This window comes from Bos indicus, chromosome 9 (assembly GCF_029378745.1).
Source record: "Bos indicus isolate NIAB-ARS_2022 breed Sahiwal x Tharparkar chromosome 9, NIAB-ARS_B.indTharparkar_mat_pri_1.0, whole genome shotgun sequence".
In the NCBI taxonomy this organism is placed as follows: domain Eukaryota; kingdom Metazoa; phylum Chordata; class Mammalia; order Artiodactyla; family Bovidae; genus Bos; species Bos indicus.
Window position 1 is genome coordinate 25,834,250 of NC_091768.1, and position 21,670 is coordinate 25,855,919.

Below are 21,670 nucleotides of genomic sequence, written 5' to 3' on the forward strand. Positions count from 1 at the left end.
ACTGTATAATTCCAAACCCAAATCCAATACAGAATGATATCATTTCATATGATGTTTTAAATGCTAAATGCAAACTATTGCTTAATGATATGTATATACATGCGTGCTTAGTCATCCAGTTGAGTCCGACTCTTCCTGACCCCATGGCCTGTAGCCCAGCAGGCTCCTCTGTCCATGGGATTTCCCAGGCAGAAATACTAGAGGGGGTGCCATTTCCTTTTCCTGGAGATCTTCCCCACCCAGGGTTCGAACCCAGGTCTCCTGCTTTGCAGCAGACTCTTTACCATCTGGGCCATCAGGGAAGCCACACTGATAGGTACATGGACGGTAAACTATACATAAAAACAAGGTAGTGGGTATGCCTGGTTAATGGATAAAACAGAGAAAGGATAAAGTGAGAGGTGCACAGGCACACAGGAGTCTTTCTAAGCACTGGCAGTGCTGATCTGGGTGGTGAGTACACAAGTATTAGTTTTTATTTGGTTATTTATAACATACATATGTTACACTTTTTTTCTATCAGTTCAATATCTAATTAAAATAAAAAGGAATGGATGATAATATTAGAATAAAGTCTTTGGGATAATGATATGAAAGCAATTATTTATTTGACCAAAAATTCCACTCCTCTCTGCTGCTATAGTTTTAATGGGTTTTTTTGGTCAAGTATTAACAGAAAGTTCTGGGAAGATTGAAAATTATAAATGTGAAAATAAACCACAAGGTGGCGCCCTAGACTCATGTGTTTCATTCAGACACATTTAATCCAAGTAACTGTCTAGTCAAGGCTATGGTTTTTCCTGTGGTCATGTATGGATGTGAGAGTTGGACTGCGAAGAAAGCTGAGCGCCGAAGAATTGATACTTTTGAACTGTGGTGTTGGAGAAGACTCTTGAGAGTCCCTTGGACTGCAAGGAGATCCAACCAGTCCATTCTGAAGGAGATCAGCCCTGGGATTTCTTTGGAAGGAATGATGCTCAAGCTGAAACTCCAGTACTTTGGCCACCTCATGCGAAGAGTTGACTCATTTGAAAAGACTCTGATGCTGGGAGGCATTGGGGGCAGGAGGAGAAGGGGATGACAGAGGATGAGATGGCTGGATGGCATCACCGAGCTGATGGACATGAGTTTGAGTGAACTCCAGGGTGGTGGACAGGGAGGCCTGGTGTGCTACGGTTCATGGGGTCGCAAAGAGTCGGATACAACTGAGCAACTGAACTGAACTGAACCCATACTTGGCTCAGGTGGTAAAGAATCTGCCTGCATTGTGGGAGGAGCCTGGTAGCTATAGTCCATGAGGTCGCAAAAGAGTCGGACACAAAAGTTGGACATGACTGAGCAGCTAGCGCACACACACACACACACCCCATAGTTACTTTGAGAATGTTCAGTTCAACTGCTTAGTCGTGTCCGACTCTTTGCGACCCTGTGGACTGCAGCATGCCAGGCATCCCTGTCCATCACCAACTCCCAGAGTTTAGTCAAACTCATGTCCATTGAGTCAGTGATGCCATCCAACCATCTCATCCTCTGTCATCCCCTTCTTCTTCCACCTTCAATCTTTCCCAGCATCAGGGTCTTTTCAAATGAGTCAGCTCTTCACATCAGCTGACCAAAGTATTGGAGTTTCAGCTTCAACATCAGTCCTTCCAATGAACACCCAGGACTGATTTCCTTTAGGATGGACTGGTTTGATCTCCTTGCAGTCCGAGGGACTCTCAAGAGTCTTCTTCAACACCACAGTTCAAAAGCATCAATTCTTCGGTGCTCAGCTTTCTTTATAGTCCAACTCTCACATCCATACATGACCACAGGAAAAACCATAGCCTTGACTAGATGGACCTTTGTTGGCAAAGTAATGTCTCTGTTTTTTAATATGCTGTCTAGGTTCATCATAACTTTCCTTCCAAGCAGTAAGTGTCTTTTAATTTCATGGCTGCAGTCACCATCTGGAGTGATTTTGGAGCCCAAGAAGATAAAGTCTGTTTCCACTGTTTCCCCATGTATTTGCCACGAAGTGATGGGACCAGATGCCATGATCTTTGTTTTCTGAATGTTGAGCTTTAAAGCCAACTTTTTCACTCTCCTCTTTCATTTTCATCAAGAGGCTCTTTAGTTCCTCTTCACTTTCTGCCTTAAGGGTGGTGTTATCTGCATATCTGAGGTTATTGATATTTCTCCCGGCAATCTTGATTCCAGCTTGTGCTTCTTCCAGTCCAGCATTTCTCATGATGTACTCTGCATATAAGTTAAATAAGCACGGTGACAATATACAGCCTTGACATACTCCTTTTCTTATTTGGAACCAGTTGAGAATGTTGGACCTGGTCAAAATCTAGAGTTTATTGTATTCATAAGGAGCAATATAAAGTTCTTTTTCTTTTAGCGTCTTTCATCTCGTTTCATCAAGTATGCGTGATTTTACCTGCATATATATTGCACTATCAGATTAAAGTTTGGGGAAAACAATTCAGATAAACTCAGTGCAACAAGAATGCAGGTCTAGCATATGACATTTATTCCCTTGTTCTTCATTCCATCAGTCACGCATTTATGTATTCAGTCATTCATCCACTGTTACACGTATTTTTTGAGCTTCTCTTCTGCACCAGACACAGGGCAAAGAGGCCCTGGAAACTTAATGGTGAACAAAACATATTTGTGCTCAGCTGTTTAGTTGTGTCCGACTCTTTTCGACTCCATGTATGTAGCCCACCAGGCTCCTCTCTCCATGGGATTTTCCAGGCAAGAATAGTGGAGTGGATTACCATTCCCTTCTCCAGGAGATCTTCCTGATCCAGGGTTCGAACCAGCATCTCTTGTATCTCCTGCATTTCTTTACCACTGTGCTACCTGGGAACATAGTCACTACTGTTTGCTTTCAGTGTAGTGGTGGAGTAATCATACAGTAACGAATTTAAATCGCAACTCATACATTCAGTCAAGGAAAAGTATGTGGTTCAAGCCATTCCACAATATGGTTTTGAACCAACTGGAGATGTTAGAGGAGTGATCCATCTCTCAAGGTTTAAAAAGTAAGATAATTTACCTAGGTAAGAAGGAGAGAAAAGAACATTCAGAGCAGAAGGAATATGTACAAGACCTTGTAGCAGGGGAGAGCAATGAGAAAAGGGCTGGAAAAAAGGCAGATGGCTGGGTGGTGAGTTAGAAGTAGCAGAGATCAGGGGGCGTGTGTTTGCTAAGTCGCGCCAGTCACGTCTGACTCTTTTCAACTCTATGGACCGTAATTCACCAGGCTCCTCTGTCCATGGGATTCTCCAGGCAAGAATACTGGAGTGGGTTGCCATGCCCTGCTCCAGAGAGAGGTAAGGAGAGGTTTAAAAAGTGGGCGGGGGTCGGATCTTACATGGTCTCCTGGCCTGAGCTTAAGGATTTTGTCTTCATTCTAAGAGCAACAGGGAGGCACAGAAAAGAGGGTGCGAGCAGCTCAAAACCCCTGCCCAGTTGCTAGTGAGACAGCTTCATCAGTGTGTATGACAGATTCTGCCTTAAGTGCTAGATGGCGGCACGACTCTGCTCACCTATGCATGATTAGTTTTTCTATAGTGAAGGATGTTATTTATTTATTTACTTTTAGGCCATGCAGCATGGGAGATCTCAGTTACCCAACCAGGGATCGAACCTGTGCTCCCCGCATTGGGAGCATGGAGTCTTAACCACTGAACTGCCAGGGAAGTTCCCTCATTAAAAAACAGTAATATGATTTCAATCTCAGCTATGTTAGATTTCAGATTTTTCTTTTAAAGAAACATGACTCCATCATATTTGTTTTGAATCAAACTAGAAACCATTGCTTTTGAAGACAGGAAATGTAAGGTGTACTTCTTAACAAATAAATAGGCCGATTTTGCACATCCACAACAGAATAAAAACCTTTGGCACCTAAAATATAAAAGGTATGAAAGAAAAGGTTTAGTTTATGATCATGTGTTAGAAATCAGGAGACCTGGGTTACGTGACTGTGGGAAAAATTCTCTAACTTGGCTGAGTCTCTGTATTTTTCACCTAGTAAATGAAGCACTGGTCTAAATTATGTTCTTCTAAGTCTGAAATTCTATCCACCTTAAATACATTCAAAAAGAAATATGTACACGCCACTAATTTAATGTAAAGAGAATAGGTCTTGCTGGCCTACCTGGGCACATATTTGAATAAAGTTGTGTGAATGGGACCAACTGAGACTTAATCTGGATCTTAAGACACTTTCAACAAACTAAATTTGAACGAGCAACACTACTGTTTATTGATTAGCATACCATGTGCCAGGTCTTTTGAACATTATCTCATTTAATCCTCAGAAAATCCTTGTGAGATAGGTGTTTCTTTCTTGGTCAGGGGGCTTTGCACACAGCATACAGGATCTTAGCTTCCCCACCAGGGACTGAAGCCACTCCCTGGAGTGGAATTACCGAGTTTTAACCACTGGACTGCCAGGGAAGCCCCAGATGCTGCTTTTTAAATCTTATTTTACTGATGAGAAAAAGCTGACACAGATACGCTCATTTGTCCAAAGTCATACCGTCAATACATCTCAAGATCTGACCTCAGAACTTGTCCTTTTAGTCATTATACGATGTATTCTATTCATTGAAGAGGTGAGATTTTATCAATGACTTACCAACGTTGAGTAGAATAGAGAGAAACTGACTAGACTTATAAATATGGATTTCAAGTTATGTATAAGTGATCTGAGTTAAGTACCGACATTTTTAATAAGCTACCACATCTTAAAACTGCTTACCTGACTTGATTTAACTAGTTAAACATATGGTAAACTGGACAGTGTTGTGGAGTGGCACTGTCATGTAGCATGTATGTTAATATGTCTTTCCTGTATCAATAGGGGATATGCCTACAGAATTAAACCCCTATGCTATACATTTAAACTTCCCAGGTGGCCCTATGGTAAAGAAGCCACCTGCCAATGCAGGTAGATGTAAGAGACCCAGGTTCAATCCCTGGGTCAGGAAGATCTCCTGGAGGAGGGCATGGCAACCCACTCCAGTATTCTTGCCTGGAGAATCCCAGGGACAGAGGAGCCTGGCGGGCTGCGGTCTGTAGGATCACAGAGAGTTGGGCACAACTGAAGCAACATAGCAGGCAGCACGCATACATTTAAAGGGGACATTAAATGAGCAACTTTTATACTTCTCTGGCTTGTCATATCTTGAAAATAAACAGTACTGAATTTTGTTTATTCTCCTGTTTTAAGCTCCTGATACCCAAAGCAAGAAAGCTGGCTGCCAGACGTCAGTGTCTTGGGAACTGACTAAAGGCACTTAAACACTGAGTTATTGCTCCTGTGTTGTTCTGTCTGCGGCTCCCGCTGCTGGGCACACTTGGGGTTTGATGGTCACATCAAAGTCGGTAGACTGTGTTGTGAGACCTGGTCAGCATGAGCCAGATTATTCATGGGTTTATTGCTGAGACCTGTTCTCCTATAGTCACGGTCAGGTAGTACTTGGTGTTTAGGTATGCTCTCTTGGTGTAACACATATGCCTTAAGCCTGCTTAATGCCTCAGCAATTGTGGACTCATGGACATCTTTTGGGGGGTTTTCTGTACCTTGAAAGGGAACGCAGTGTCCCATCAAGCCTCTTTATTGTAGCGATAAAGGATGTTGTCACCAGAGACAACGCTTGCCCGATGAGCTTGATAGTATCCTCATGAGATGACAGTACCCTTATCCGAGGTCACCAGGCTGTATGTGGGTTTTGACGTTACCACACTCCACCATTTGCACTATGCTATGCTTATCTTTCGGCTGTCAGAAATATGTCAAAATAACAAAATAAATTTGACAGTGGCTGCCTGTGAGACAAAAAAGCGACTGGCTTAGTTCCTGTTTGGAAGGTGGCTGGTGACTGCGACTGAGAAATGTGTTATGACGATGGTGACATATGGTCTCTGTACCTCTGTGTTTTACCCTCCTGACTGTGGCCACGTCTCATGGGAAGCCTATTTAAAGCAGCTGTGCTGGGACAGACTGGCTAGGATATGGGAAGATGACAGACTTTGCTGGCCCAGGAGAAAGTCTACACGAGCAGCTACATGAAGCTCTGTTCATGTTGTTTTGCTGGGGAAAAAAAAAGTCTTTGGTTCTCTGCACTTAAGGAAAAAGGCTAAAAAAAAAAAAAGCAATGACAGACATAGAAAGCAGGCAGAGTTTTAGTTTTATAATGTGGTAAATAATATTCAGCTCAACAACTTATAATCAGAACAGGCGGGATTAACTCAAAATACTCAGTTGTTTTAGGAATTTGTGAGAAATATAAAATTTATCATCCCACTTACACAAGTAAAACATTATGAATAATAGCCATTCTTCTTTGCAAAATAGCTTTTCTTCCGCATGAGAAAATTTGACTTTGTTTTCACTGCAATGAAAACACAAAATGACTGCAATGCAAGCTTAAGGCAAGAAACTTTAGAGTTAACTTGCCTCTTTCAGTCCCTTAAAAAAAAAAAAAAGCTTATGAGGCATTCTGTTACATGCATATTTCATTTCATATGCATAAATCTCTTCATTCCCACAGACTAATAAAATGACAACAGAGGTCAAGGATACAGAATATTCAGTTCTCAGAAGACTGAGAATTTAGAGGCATATAAAAATGTCTCTGGATATAAGATTTTTGAAAAATTATACACATATAAACTGTTAACAGTTATAGAAAGCATGCTTAACAGCAGGTGGAAAATTTTAGGTTAGTTAAAGAGCCCTTCCTGATAACAAGACTTTTTAGAGTGAGTGGATTACTGAGCAGGTCTTCATAGGCCAAACGAAGAGTGTTGTTTTATGACATGATGGACCTGGAATGCATAAACATTCAGAATAATCCATCATTTTCCCCTCAAAAAAAATCCCTTAACTTTTATATCTAATGGAAGACAGGAATTTTTTTTCAAATTCAATTCTCTCAGCTATCTAGCCACTATTTTGCCTCACTTTTGTCAGCCACCTTGACTGAGATGATAGAATATTTTTTGATAGCTTTTACAGAGGGTAACTTCACTGATTAAGATAAGCAGTTCAATACTTTAACTCTCAACTGCTTGACAGTTTAAAGTTAAAACCAGGGAACTGCCAAAATAATTTCCTTTTATGTTGCATTATTATAAAGTGCAGTTATTATTTTTTATCCTTTCATATACTAAATGGGAGAGATGATAGTGATTTTTATGCTAATTTACTCTTGTCTTTAGCTCAAAGTGATCTCAGGCAGGTTGAAACTTTTGGTTAGTCTGAATAAGTGAGTCCAAAAGTTCTGCCAGAAGCTACTGCCTAGAGGTCAAAGGTATGGGCTTAAGAATCAGAGAGGCCTGGGCTGACTCACAGCTCAAACTGCTAGGTTTGACCTTGGAAATCAACCTCTTCTCCATTCCTAACATGTAACGATAATAAAACTATCTCCTCTATAGGACACTTAACCAGGCTTCAATGAGGTAACAGATGTCAAGCACTCGACATGGAGCTTAGCACAGAAAATGGAACAGTATTAATAGTATTACGACATATTTGTTTCTAGACTAGTGATTTACAGCGAGTTGTTGATTCTGTCAGTCTTAAAAGAGGACCAGACTCCCTGACCAACCAACCCCATTCCAGTCTGTTCTTCTAAAGTTAGAAGAGGGGGAGAAAGTGCCACCTGGTACCTGAAAAGCCATTTCCTATCTGCCTCTGGCCTCTTGTACAAGACTGTCTATGGAAGCTAAGGGACTTTTCTTCTTTTAAAGATATCTCATTCAAGTTCAAAGACTTATCCTTCACTCCAAAGAACACAAGCTATAGTCACCGTTTATGATGTCCTATGTGCTGTAATGCTTTGTTGTAGTTGCTAAAATATTCACAACCTCGGTTATTGCTTAGATCTTAAAAGAATTACAAGGGGAAGTCAAACTCCTTTCTTCAGTAAAATGCAGAACTAGGAATAGTCCCATTGGGCAATAAAAACATGAAAAGCTTAAAAAAATACATCTATCTTTAGATCATTAAACCATTACAAGGTCAATCCAGATTCTTTGATTTGACTAAGACTCTTGCTGATATTTTTAAAGAAAGCTAAATCCCCCATGTTTTAATCTATGTACATTTCTAGCCATGGACTTTTAAAATCACATCTGAATATATTATTATTGTATCACCTCAAATGCAAGATGCAATTTTTTTAAAAGTTTCACACTTTGGAAATTGGGATATGTAAAATTATGTTGTGGTGGTATTTTTCCTTAAAATCTTAAATAGTGTACTTTGTAATTAATGGAGTCTTAGACTTACAGAGATATGAAATTCTAAAATCATCTTGCTTTGTGATTACTCTTACCTTGCATTAATTATTGGTAAAAGGGACAAGTTAAATAAATAAGAAAGATAATTTAAAAGGCATCTTTAAGACTGAGGATACATTTGTACATGTGGATTATAAGCCAACAATCTGGTTAATATTTGGACTCTATGTTTAACCATTACTTTAAAAGTCCCTTAGATTTTTCCAAATATGATAGGAAATGTCGTATTTGTAATTGCAAAAGATCCCAAGGAGAGAAAGAGCCTCCCCAGCTAGTTTCTAGAAACCCCTTTCCTCATTTTCAGGGCACCTGTTTCTTTTGAGGGTCCCTGTGAATAGCTAGGGTGGCAGTCGTACCCAACACTGTCAGGCTGCAAGATCACACAGCATTGGAAAGTGAGTGTACACAGCACAACGCTGGGCACACAGGAGCTATTCAATAAACACTTTCTGGTTCACTGATGTGAAATACAAAACTGGGTTCTAATTAGCCACATAGAGCTTTCATCATCTGGGGAGAACTAAATTTCTAAAATTGTTCTTTTTTTTTTTTTCTTTTTTTTCCCCCCATTAAAAATCCTTTAACTTTGGGACCAACTTTTACCCAACTAAAAGCCACCAATAAATCAAACCCTAAAAGTTCTTTTTCCCTTGAACTATAATTTTTTTTTAACTATTTTGGTAGTGAATGCTGAAAATTCCCACCCTTAAATGCAGAACACTGCTTTCACAGAACACTGAATCAGAGAGGGAAAACTCAATGATAAAGTTAATAGAATGAAATACGATGTTAAAAATTGAAGATGTAAAACATTGATCAAGAACCAATGAAATTTAAACGATTGAAATTACTGATGATTATCTTTGGGAATACTGACAACCTTAGCAATTATGTAACATGCTGGCTGGCAAATATTTTAATCAACTAAATTGAAAAATAATAACCAATATCTAACTGAAACAGGAAGAGAAAAAGATGAAAGAAAGAAGGAAGAGGGGATTTACTTTCAATATTTAATTCAAATTAAAAAAAATCCTGATCACTAAAAGTTTACAATCTACAAAAAGTTATTTGAATGCTGTCATTGCAACAGGCACAGAATCAACTATTAGATCCTAAATCAAAATTATTTCTATGCCTGTTATCCACAAATCATGACTAAGAAACAAACTCCAAATACCACTAAACCCATTTTGTTATTTGTTACCTAATCCCATCAGAGCTAACTGACATAAAATAACCACAGAGCTTACAGACAAGGAACAAAGATGATCTGTTTTGGCTCATTTTTTTTCACCCACTTACAGAAAGAAAAAATAAACTATATGCTTGATTTTTCAAAATTAAAATTATTTAAGAGGTCTCCCACTTTTTCCTTTAACTCTAAGCATAATTGATAAGCATAATAAGAACATTAAAAAAATCTTCTTCTATGTTTGGCCCAATAGTTTCAGAAACTCTGAGAGAATCTATTTTAGGCTTCACTGAAGAAGGGATCCCTGCATAGTTTCTACAGCATCAAAAGAATCTTGAGGTAGGTACAGAGCATGTGATATTTTAAAAACACTCTATAAATATTTGAGTTACAAAACGTATGACACAAACGCATTACCCTACGTTCAGTATACTATTATTTGACGTTCTGCTATTTGCTCTTTTCCAAGAACTATGCTAAAAATAAAAGGCAGAGGAAACCAATCACTTCTTGCCTCCAAATGGTGTCATACTCACCTATACTTAATTGATTTACAAACTCAAATACCTGTTATTTTCAAGGCTGTGAATTATACCAAATGACTTAGAAAAAGAAAAGCCAAGGCTTAATTTGTTAGTGAAACAAGGCCTTTCTTGAAATTCCTGTAAACTTTCATTCTGCAAAGCAACTCATCCACATTAAAATGGTCAAAAAGGACTTCATTTAATTAGTGATATGTAGACTTTTGCATAGAAAAAGGTTACAAAGTAATGCATAGAAGACTAGGTACAGTAATTTTTAAAACAAATATTTAAAAGTATAATTTTGCATAATGTTTAACATTCTCATAATGTTTATTGCTTTCTCCACACAGCAGAGAAATGAAGTGCATAATAGTACATGCTGTGTCTTTGTCTTTCAAACATAAAATCTCATGTGCTCAATTTCAAAGTATTAAGAGATTATTTTGTCGTTAAAACAAAAACAAAACCAAAACACATTATGTAGCACTAGTCTAGGCATGGACAAAAATAATTTATGTACATCCCATTGAATACATTCATCTTGATTTGGGATCAAATGCAATCACAGGCTTGACAAAGGACATTTAAAAATCGTGGCTTTTCTCTTACCATTGTTCTCTCCCTGCCTCATCACTTCCAGAAATGCAACTTCTCTCCAAAAGGTGACAATAGATTTTACATGTTATTGGGATGAAATCAAGAAGATAAATATGTAAAAATTGTCCAAATGATACAGAATAAATTAAACTTTTACAACCAGAGAGTTTTCAAGTTGGCATGAATCAGATAGCCTCTGGTGGGCACATAGTAAGTAACTGCCTCTAGGTGCACTCTATAAATGCATGGTTTATAAAAAGAAGCAGCACGTTTTGAGCCATGAAAGAAAATGCCTGGGGGTTTGCAGGCAGGGCAGAAATGCTTGTTAATCTGAGCACTGATGTAATAATTGCTTACACTAATGCATTGCTAAATGTCACCACTTGGCAAGTCTGTACAAAGAAAGCAAACTAAGATAAAACTAGGACTTTCAACTTGAAAATTATTTTCAGCAATCCTTTTGGCCAATAAAAACCTGCTGGTTTCAACCGAGTGCTCTTCTCTTGTATTGTACTAAAGTATCTGCAGCCTAATGCAGGACTTCTGTCCCTTATCCTTTCTTAACCCAACCTCTACACTCTTCTTTATTTGTGCAATGTTGTATGTTCAAAAGAAAACTTTACTAGCTCAGGCACTTATGAAACACAAATATTTTTTCCCATCTAGTTTCAAGAGAATTGAGTCAGGTCATTTTTCTTCCCCAATTCAGACATCCTGATGCACTGCTGGATGGTATGGTCCATATATTTTCCAGGAAACTTCTAAATGGAAACAAGTGTGAAGTTTTCAAAAGTTGCTGATGTCAAGTTACAAATAGCCTTAAACCAAAACAGAGGGAAAAAAAAGATACCACATTTCCACTTGTGAGATTTGTGTCTCAAACAACTTTTCTGTTCCTTTGTGGGTCTGCAGACATCTCTATGGCTACTTCCAGGGTTGCAGAGGTTTTAAGCTGACTCGGAAATGAAGGACATTCAGTTGCTACTGCGAGGAATTCCGTGAAAACTTAAAAAGCTCCTACTTCTGTGCCCCAGGGTCGATAAGGTTTACTGTTTGTTCCACTGCCTGTCTGCTGAGGGCTGGATGTGGCTGATACCGACAAGGGCGGGCTGATGGCTGTTGCAGCTGCCACGGCGGCAGCTGCGTTTGGGGGGAGCATGGGGAATGCCCCAGCAAAGGACAGAGGGAAGCTGTGCGCAGCTGCGGTGGCCGCTGCCGCGGCCGCGTGGACAGTGGCGGAGAGGGACAGCAGAGAGGTGGAGAGAGGCGGCACACAGGGGGCGACGCTGCCCGTCGAGGGCATCCGCAGGGCGGAATCCGCGTGGGCAAACGTGGCGGTGAGGAGGGCGGAGCCATGGGCAGGAGGCACTTCCGAAGTGGTGGAAAGGCGACAGGGCGTGGACTCCGAGGCGTGGAGTCCGTTGGGTTGGAGCAGGGCTGCAGGGAGGTGGTGGAAGGCCGCCGCCCAGTGGTGAGGATGCAGGGGGTGATGGTGGTGGGCCAGGGAGGAGGTCATGGCCGCCGCCTCCCGCTGCGAGGCGCACGAGCTGAGATGCGAGACCAGGCGCACGCGCAGCGGGTCGGAGGAGTCCAGGCCTTCCACGGAGCTCAGGTACCTCGCCACTTCTGTTAAGCACTCCCGGAATCCAATGCTCATGAAGTCCATGGCAAGGGCGTGTGCATCAAAGTAGCCTAAAAAGGGGTTCGAGCACAGTGCGGGCCAGAAGACACAGCGAGGGAGAGAGAATGATAACCATTATGAAAAGTAACCACCGACTACGTTCCACCCTCTCCTTCAGAGATTTAAGTACAACTAGCGGTCCTTTCTGAAGATGCTGCCAGCTATTTATGGCCGTAATTTTTGCAGACATTAAGAAAGTATACTTTGCAATTCACATGTGTGACAATTCTGGTAGTGCTATACACTACAGCTGTTCTTGCAACCAAATATTACAGTGGGGGGAAAAAATTAAGAACATCTGTGTTTCAAACACTTCCAGAAAAAAAAAAAAAATGGTGTCTCTTTTGTATGGTGGGACAGTGAAATTCTCTAGTAAACTTTTGCACGGGTATTACAGAGGACCAGTCTCTCTGTCTCTGTCACATGAGTTAGAGATTAAAGGGTTTATCGGAAACATCCTCACTCCCTTGGCATTTGTAGCTGAGATGTGAAAAGCATACAACCAGATTGAGGACTTCGTTAGAAATGTGCTAGAACTGCTTAATAAAGTCATACATGCTTCGTGACTCATGGTGGTTTTTTTTTTAATCGACAAAATGAAAACACCATTCTTTGTATGAAAAAAATTTAAAGAAAGAAAAATGATTTTTAAAAATGTGGTTACTAATTTGAAGATCGGATTTTTCTATCAGGTAATATGAGGCTCTTTGGCTGCCATGAGGTTACTATAACTCTTAGCTTTCCTGAAGTTCAAATATAAATTTATTTCATTGGTTGTCTTAGTTTAAGTTTTTTCTGGCATTTATTCAAGAAAATAAATGTATGTTAATTATGTCCTTGTGTATGCATGTACTCCTACACATAAGGTTATTATCATAAAAATGGCTAAAGTCCATCACATTTATGAGAATCTCTTTTTATCCAAAGATAATACATTAGAATAGAAAATAATAATATCTGACTAGTATCAGTGCCAATTTAGGGTACTGATAATAATCAGAGATTTGGGGAAATGTCACCACTTGGAATTAGTGACCTATAGTACAAACACATCCTTCTCAGATTTTTTTTCTCATTTGCAAGTTTTTTTAAAAACAATTTTCAAATTAAAATTTAGTCTACTCACTTTGGGGATGTGTGTATATATAAATGACAAATATCACATTCAAACAAGGTTATTTTCATCTAAGGCATTTACTGTATTATCTTTTTTGTTTTTGTAGATCAAAGTATTACCTGTTTCATTTATCATCTATTAACATTTAAACTTATTCTATAGTTTGACTCTGGAAAAATAGTTGTCACAGTAGTCAAAGTTCAAGAGCTAGAATTCCAAGAGAAACTTGGACGTCCCAAAAAAGAAATTTGGGGAAAAATATATACATTAAGATAGTAACAGCACAAAGCTGACATAAGAGAATATCATGAAATGTGGAAGATAAGCAACAAAAATCGTTATCATCCCAGGCCTTCAGCACAGTTAGTAATAAAGCCCCTGACATTTAGGAGGTAAAGTTTTTCCTGAAGAAGATGCCTCCAAAGAAAGATTTCACATTAAGTGTCCTTAGGGTCCTCTGTAAGGCTTTGCAGACTTCTGACTTCCATGAGAGAACGGAGGTTATCATCAGAGTAGACAGAGTCCAGAAACCCAGAGGGATCCAGAAATTTAGGTTACTCTAAATCTTCTCTAGAAATTACTGCCTTAGCAAAACAGACTAAAGAATAGATCAAAAGAATTGAACCCCAAGAGCTTCCAAGAATTTTCATGACTAGGCACAAAGTAATTGAAATTTGGTGATTTGCTGGCTATATATTGTTCAACATGGCTGAGTTCTCTGTTGTATCTTAAGGCATATAAATTATATAATTCCTATTCTACCGCTGAATGCAGAGGGAAACCACGATGAGCAGCTGTTTCCTGTGACTGGATCTTGGGCCAATAACAATAGCAGAGGGGTTCACGCTGCTTTCCATCACTGCACTATGGGCTTTAAGTGACTAAACTCACAACAACATTGTGAAGCAAACACTCTCACTGTCCTCATTTTATAGATGAAGAAACTGGGCTTCAGAGAAGGTTAGTAACTTATCCAGGGTCACAGAGCTTAAAAAAAAAGAAAAAAAAAAAAAATAGCAGAGCCAGGATTTGAAACCAGGCAACCTAACCGCAGAGTCTCTGCCCTTCGCCAGTACATTCTGAGGCCCCATAGTTGCTGTGAGTCTAACAACTTGCGCCCACACCGCCAGCCCCTCCTCCCCCCAAGGCCCACACATTCTCTGGTGAGGTGACCTCTCTAATGACCGGGCAGTCAGGCGACTTGTGTGGAACTTGCTCGCAAATGTCTGTTCACAGACTATTTTGGGACGGATTTTAGGACTGTTCAGGTAGCCGAGAATAGCAACCAAGATGGAACTTCGTTTTTATACTAAGGCATAAGAACAATATTACTCTTTAGAAGTATAGCTCATGCCAACTATTTGAAACACTGATCAAAATCCTTAGCTTTACAGCTAACAGTGCCAAGAGAGGTAAAGCAATCAAACAGCTTTCCCCTGCAGCATCTCTAACTCAGTCAGTCTCCTAGTATCTTGAGGGAGCTCGTGTAGAGACAGAATCATGGGGCTGCGGGGACTCTTGAGAATTCAGTGCTGCTGGTACAGGCCTCCCCATGTAGCTTAGCACCTCTGTCTCGGTTTAAAGGTAGGGGCAGTGGCTAAGCTGGGCTGGATCACTGGCATCTACAATTTCATCCAGTTCTCTATTATGTAAGAATATTTGCATGCTTTGCAGAGGGTTACATTTTAATGAGAAGAAATCACAATTCCATACCCATTCAGTATGTTTATTCATGCAGGACAGTTCCTTGACCAAGGACAACAGAGGGTAAGTCACACTGGGCTGAGGGCATCCCTTTACCATGATCACCCTCCACCTGACACAGGTAGAAAGATGGTGATGCTCAGAGCTGATGTTCTACAGGTCCTCAGCTGGAGTTAAATACTGAAATACTTGGGCACCAATTGGTAAACAGCTATTTCTCTCCAGTGCCCTGCTTCTGCCCTGATCTAGGGAAAACTCTGGTGCTCTGCACTAAAAGTCTAATGCTGAACAGAGAGAAGCCTCTAGGGTGTGGCTGCAGGGCTTCGTCTTTATGGTACCCTCTCCTCAGCCAGTTATCAAATATATGGACTAGCACCCTTGGGTAAGACGAATACGGAAGGCCTTCTTGAAGGGGAAGAAGATACAATGGGCAAAATCAAGTCTGAGGATACGTGAGAAGTACGATAATGAAATCTGAACAAATCAGCGTCCAGGATCTCAAGTTCATTTATACCATGAAGTGAGGGTCCGTCCCCGAGACCCCTGGACTATTCCTCCCTAAGTCACTATCTGGTACAGAATACATCTCTCCATGGCACTGGGCCAGGGCACCTGCTCCTGTTTGCATGACTGTTGCATCAGTGGTTTCCAGGACAGAGATTCACTACCTGCACTTCAAATGCTCTATGTGGTCTAAATCCAAGACCAATCAGACTCTGAAAACAACAATGAAAATTCACTTCTTTTGGAATAGCTGCATGATACTGAGTCCTAGCCTTGATTTAATGGGTGGAGGGGAGGGCGGTGGGGGAGGGAAAGAAGAAGATAAAAAAGATTGCCTCTAACCTCCTGTTTATGTTTGGATGTTTGTGTGTTTGTTTTGTCTTTGGTACAAATTCCAGCATGCACTTCTGAAAGTCCCAAACAAATCTCTGACCAGGCTGCTGTGAATGAAGCCTTACTCCCACAGTACTATGAAAGCAAACACAAGCCCAGGGTCAAGTGCTGCTTTTGTTCCAGAAGTTCTTTCCCACGAGTTCAATCCTGCCATTAGCATTGATTTCCACGGCTTTAATCTGGGACCTCCTATCTCAGCTTGTTAAAGAGCTATTCAACTATGACTTCCTTACAATCTTAAGGAGAAAAAAATGAAAAGAGAAAGGCAGAAAGGAGGGGAGGAATGAAGTCACCGACTTACCTTTACCCCCAGTTGCCTGCAGCATCTTTAAGTGATCTACTGTCATTTGAAGTATTTCAGCTTTTTCTAACTTTGCAGATCCCTGAATAAACAAATAATGAAGTCTCATAAATCCTATGGAAACAAATTTGGAACAATTTATCCTGAATGTTCATTTTCCCTCCCACTAAGAAATTCTCAGTTTAATTTTTTCATAGAAAAAAAAATCTGAACTCCTTCCAAATTTCACATGAAGACACTAATTATGTCACACCTAGTGACAGACATTTGCCATTTTAACTCTTAAAGAATAAAAGGCATGATAAGTAATTTTTAATCACAAAAACAATTACACTAAGATCACTCCACCCAAACTATTACAACTGCAAAATTCTCAAACTTTGCATCAATCTCTGCCCTGGTTAATAATATACTTTATTAGGCGATATATAATAGTCTTCCCTGGTGGCTCAGACAGTAAAGAATCCACCTGCAATGTGGGAGACCCGGGTTCGATTCCTGGGTGGGGAAGATCTCCTGGAGGAGGGCATGGGACCCACTCCAGTATTTTTCCCTGGAGAATTCCATGGACAGAGGAGCCTGGCGAGCTACAGTTGTTGGGGTCACAGAGTTGGACACGACTGAGCAACTAACACTATAGGGCAACTGACACTTAAAAGTCTGGATCAGTTGAATCCAACCCTGGAGGAAAAGGAGATAGGATCTCAGAAAATTATTGTCAAAAGCATATTTTTCAAAAATAGAATTCTAAGATGCCTTTAAGGTAATTCATACTACACTACTGCTGTAAGAAGTACCAAAAGTGCAAAAAGGGAGACTTTCAAAGCTTTTTCCCCCAATAACTACCAGCAGGTGTCACTGTAAATTCCAAGATCATAAACAAGAAAGCATATCTACCTCTTTATCTAGTAAGCATCAAAAATGCTTAAGGATATCTGAACGCTTTAAAACGGCTCTTAATAAAACTGTCTTGGAAATATATTTTATGCCCATTCCCCCATTTTAAGGCACCTCTGGAAACCAACTGGAATATGCCACTTCAAGCTGTCTCAGAGGGCTGTGGGTGGCTTCTAATTTCTTGGAAGAGCGAAATAATTAAATCAGTATGTTTTCTTGAAAAGGAAACTGAAGTTTATTTCAGGTTCCTATGCTTTACTTGTTTTGTGAAAATTGTCAGCACCCAGTACACGGTGAGAGTGCCAGAGTTATTTAAACTGCTCAAAAGAACACTCTTCTAATCATATTGTGACACAGCCAGCTCACCAGGGTTGGTCGCCAAGCTCAGCAAATGGGAAAGCCTGTGTTTATGGTAACTAACTGCCAAACTACTGAGGTCTGCTTTTAAGGTTTGTTTTAAGTCGACAGTTAAGGGGGAAAAAAAAAAAAAATCTAACAACCCTCCCTCTTCCCGCAAAAATCACCGAACTGTACCTCATAACTGTAGACATTTCAGTACTGAAAGTAAAAAATGTCATTGATTACTGATATTTCAGCGTGTTGTGGGAAATGCTACTAATCAAAACTACAACTTGCCCATTATATTTAGCTTATCAGTTTTAGCATACAGAGTGGGTGTCTTTTTTCTTTTAAAAATGTGTAATCAATAACACATGACACCTTGTACTTCTGTTCATGTTCAATTTTTCCATGAAGATGAACAGGAGTTTCAGTGAAAGTGACTAATAACAAAACTGCAGTTTCTGGATAATTTCCAAGGACTTTGTGGGGCTTGCTTTATAATGTTTGTGGTTCATGAAACAACAAAGTGGAATAAACAAACAATGGATGTCTTATATCCTATTTGAAGTTAATTGAAAGTATAACATCTTCAACAAGCGTATGATGCCATGATGTTTGAAAGATGCTGTTAGAACTCTGACCGTCAACCATGGAGGCCGAGGGAAAACCACAACTTTTCCAAAATGACAGAGGAAGATTTAAACATTTGGCTTCCTACTTTATCAAGTGTGCAAAATATTTTTTCCTTTTTCTTTTTTTTTTTGTAAACAAACACTTGAATTCTGAAAAGGGGAATTTATGGCTAGTTTGATTTTTACCAAACTTTCACAAATATGCCTCAAAATAAACATGATTCTATTAACCCAGGGATTAAAAATGAAACCAAGTGGTTTGGTAAATAAATTTTGTTAGTACTATTATTTAGGAAATAGAATGAGAGATGTTACTTCCTTGGCTTTGGCTGTTTTTTTTTTTTTTTTTAAATAAAAAAGCTTACTTAAAAGAATAGTTAAAAATAGTTTGAGACAAAAAATGAAATTTCACATAGATATCTTTTTTTTTTTAAGAAGACTACTACATACAGCTCGGTTTTAAACCACTACTGGTATTCATAGAAAGAACAGAGAAAGCATGAACATGTTACCCTGAAGGGGAAAATAAGCTAGAGAATGGAAATGTTTTTCAACTTCATGATGGATTATGTTTTTAATAGTTTTGCCACAACAAAGCATTTTATTGAAATAGCTGCTGTGTGCCAGATCAGGGCACATACACCATTATTTTCATGAGCTTTAACAAGAACCCACATTCCCAGATGAGAGAATTAGATTTTTTGAGCTCTTTGGTGGGATGGTCAGGGGTGGGGGCAGCTTACTTGTTTTTCAAAAGCGGTTGGCACCAGTCGTCTCAACTCAGATAAACTGTTATTTATCCGATCTCGACGCCTTTTCTCTATTATCTATCCCCAAAAAAGCAAAAGAACAACAAAAATGTATGAATACACAGATGATAAAATGATTCATAATGGAAAAATACAACCGCTACACGTTAGGCAGGATTACAGGAAACAAAAAGAAAAAAAGAATCACATACCCCTCTCCTTTTTTTTCTTGCCATAATCTGAGATGTTGTTGTTGGCGAATTCGACCTAATCACAGAGCTAGTACTTTGCCTACGAGATAAGAAGAGTTTGTCAGGTGCTGTATGAACATAACAGTTGTTTCTTCTGGGTGCTTGAAGGCACCCATGAAATAATTCAGAGAGAGAGCATAGTTTAGATCAGTGTTATTTTATTAATTCTTATTCTTAACAAACTTTGCTTTCAGCCCTTTCATATCTTTTCAGGAAAAGAATCATGCCATTTTTTTCTTTTAATGAGTAATCCAGATGCCAAATCTACTGGCAGAAAACATCTCTAAACTTTTATTGGTCTCCCCATGAAATACTTATGGGCAGTCAGGGTGAGAAGTTAGATATTAGTACTTCCTAGTTCCACTCATAAATGTTTCTTAAAAGTCAGCTAATCTCTAATAGCATCCCTCCTTCTCCCTGAGGACAGACCCACTAAACAAAGCAATGCTATTGTAAAATAAAGGCCATGTTTAGCAGTATTATCAAACAGATATACAGTCACCGTATGTCAAACTGCTGTCCCTAGATGCAGTCTTTAAGATAAACAGAAGTTATCTATTTCAAAACTCCAATTAGTCATACAGAAAGAAAAAAAAGACAAATTCAATGTTTTCTGTGTCAATTTTCCAAAAGAATGACCCCAAATTAAACATTCCACTAACAGAAAAATTAAAATTAGATCAACTATTAGGTAAATATTTTACTTTGAAAATAAAACTCTAGGTGACTATCTCTCAGCCTTCAATCTAAGCTTAAAACTCTGAGTTGTAACCCATCTTGAGTTTGCTAATAAAAAAATATTTTGTATCAAAAGTTCAATCAAATCACCGCACTGTCACATAATTTTTTATGATACATTCTAGTTGGTATCTGTTTCTCTTCATAATTCATGGATACTCTGCTTTTTCATGTTCTCAAATTCTCCAGGTTCCTGTTATTTGTTCTTTCATTTTAGAAATGTTGTGCACACCAGGTTCTTATTACCTCACCTTCTCACTTCTGGATCTTATTTCTGAATTAACTGTTCCCCTCATTTCCACCCCTTCTCAACTGGTTTCACCTTTCACACATCTTTTGTTTTTCAGATCTCATTTTTTTAAAGATGACACAACACTTTAATAATTATGATACTTTGGAAACAATATTTCAAGTAAATATCTTTGCTTCTGCTGATTCCAGGCTAGCTAAGGTCTGTACATATTAGACTAATATTGAAAGAAAACCAGTTTTCTAAAGGTAGAAAGAATTTTACTCTTGAGTGACAGCTGCAGATAAATAATTAAGGTGCTTCTGGGGATGCCAATTAGAAGCAATTATCATTTGACCCGCCTTGGCACTAAAACGCCTCCATAACCTCCCTCTGTCACTGCAGAGTGGAGGGCTGGCTTCTGTGATCACGACCCCGATCTTTTCCAGACTTAGGAACAAACAGTAAGAGTGAGGACGTCCGAAAGACTTGTCACTCACACCTCCGTCAACCAAATTACACTCGACCAACCTGGAAATCTCAAACTATTTAGCCTTGCCATCGCAAACTGCTTTAATTTCTCCAAAAAGCAAGTCATCTTTTAGCATCTTTAAAAATTAAAACAATCTCCCCGCCCCCCTTCGCCTGGCCCATTTTGAAAGTGCTCCCCAATACAATTTCGGTGGCGGGTGCGTCGCGGGGTCGCCCGGACATGCCAGTCCGCGTGTCCAACGCTGACAGCCAGGGGACCCTCCTTCGCCAGCCCCTGCACACTTCCAGCCGCGTCCCCCGTCTTCTCGCCCCACCCCTCGAGTGCAAACCCACATGCCTCGCCCCACCCCAACACGCGCTCCGCGAGCGCCCACCACTCAAAAGTATTCCAGGCAAAACTTTCCCCTGCTAGGTTAGAAGGCGGCGGCGAAAAACCTCGGGATTTCCAACGAGCCGTTGGTACACAAAGCTCCCCGATGCCTCGGGCTCCGGACAGCTCCCGCCGAGCCCGCGCTCACCCCGAGTAATTGTTCTCGCTCCCCACGTCGATGGTCTCGTCCATGTCGCTCTCAGAGGTCGTCTCCTCGCAAGGGCGCTTCATCGCGGAGAAGACCGCGCGGGCGCAGCCGGGCCGGAGCCACGGACGCCGAGCGGGACGCAGCGCCCTCCCTGCCTTCCTCCTCCCGCCTGCCCTCCCTGGGCCCCGGCAGGCGCGGCTCCGGCGGCGGCGCGGTCAGCTCCTCGCGGCTCTTTCCCACGCCGCAGCCCAGCTCGGCCGCAAGAGCCGGCGCCGGCCACGCCTCCCTTCCCGCGCGGGCGGGGCCCCCTCGCCCGCCACCCGCGCGCAGGCCCCCGCCCGCTCCGCCGGGCACCGCCTCCCCGAGGGCTAGCGTGGTCTGGGATTGGCTGAGGCGGAGGGGCGGGGCCGCGCTGGCCAATGCGGGCCGCGGAGCTCGGGCTTGAGGCGTGGGAACGCGGCCGCGCCTCGGCGGCCCTGGAGCTGAGCGCGGGTGG

The 21,670-nt window shown here is 40.7% G+C and overlaps 1 protein-coding gene across 1 annotated transcript; it reads right to left on the reverse strand.

Annotated features, from left to right (window-relative positions):
- Positions 1-10,203: 10,203 nt before the first annotated feature.
- HEY2 (hes related family bHLH transcription factor with YRPW motif 2) lies at positions 10,204-21,425 on the reverse strand. Its single transcript, XM_019967118.2, has 5 exons — positions 21,175-21,425; positions 19,159-19,237; positions 18,941-19,024; positions 16,327-16,408; positions 10,204-12,318 (listed from the first exon to the last, which is right to left on the reverse strand). The coding sequence occupies exons 1-5, from the start codon at positions 21,255-21,257 to the stop codon at positions 11,633-11,635; spliced, it is 1,014 nt and encodes a 337-aa protein (XP_019822677.2). The 5' UTR covers positions 21,258-21,425; the 3' UTR covers positions 10,204-11,632.
- Between the last annotated feature and the right edge of the window lie 245 nt (positions 21,426-21,670).

Bases quoted from the DNA above. Each gene is read 5' to 3' on its own strand.
- HEY2 (XM_019967118.2), bottom strand. From the start codon at position 21,257: ATGAAGCGCCCTTGCGAGGAGACGACCTCTGAGAGCGACATGGACGAG. The intron at 19,025-19,158 runs GTATGTGATTCT...TTTTGGGGATAG, and splicing joins CAAGAAAAAAAAGGAGAGGG to ATAATAGAGAAAAGGCGTCG. The intron at 16,409-18,940 runs GTAAGCTGCCCC...TTGTTTATTCAG, and splicing joins CAACCGCTTTTGAAAAACAA to GGATCTGCAAAGTTAGAAAA.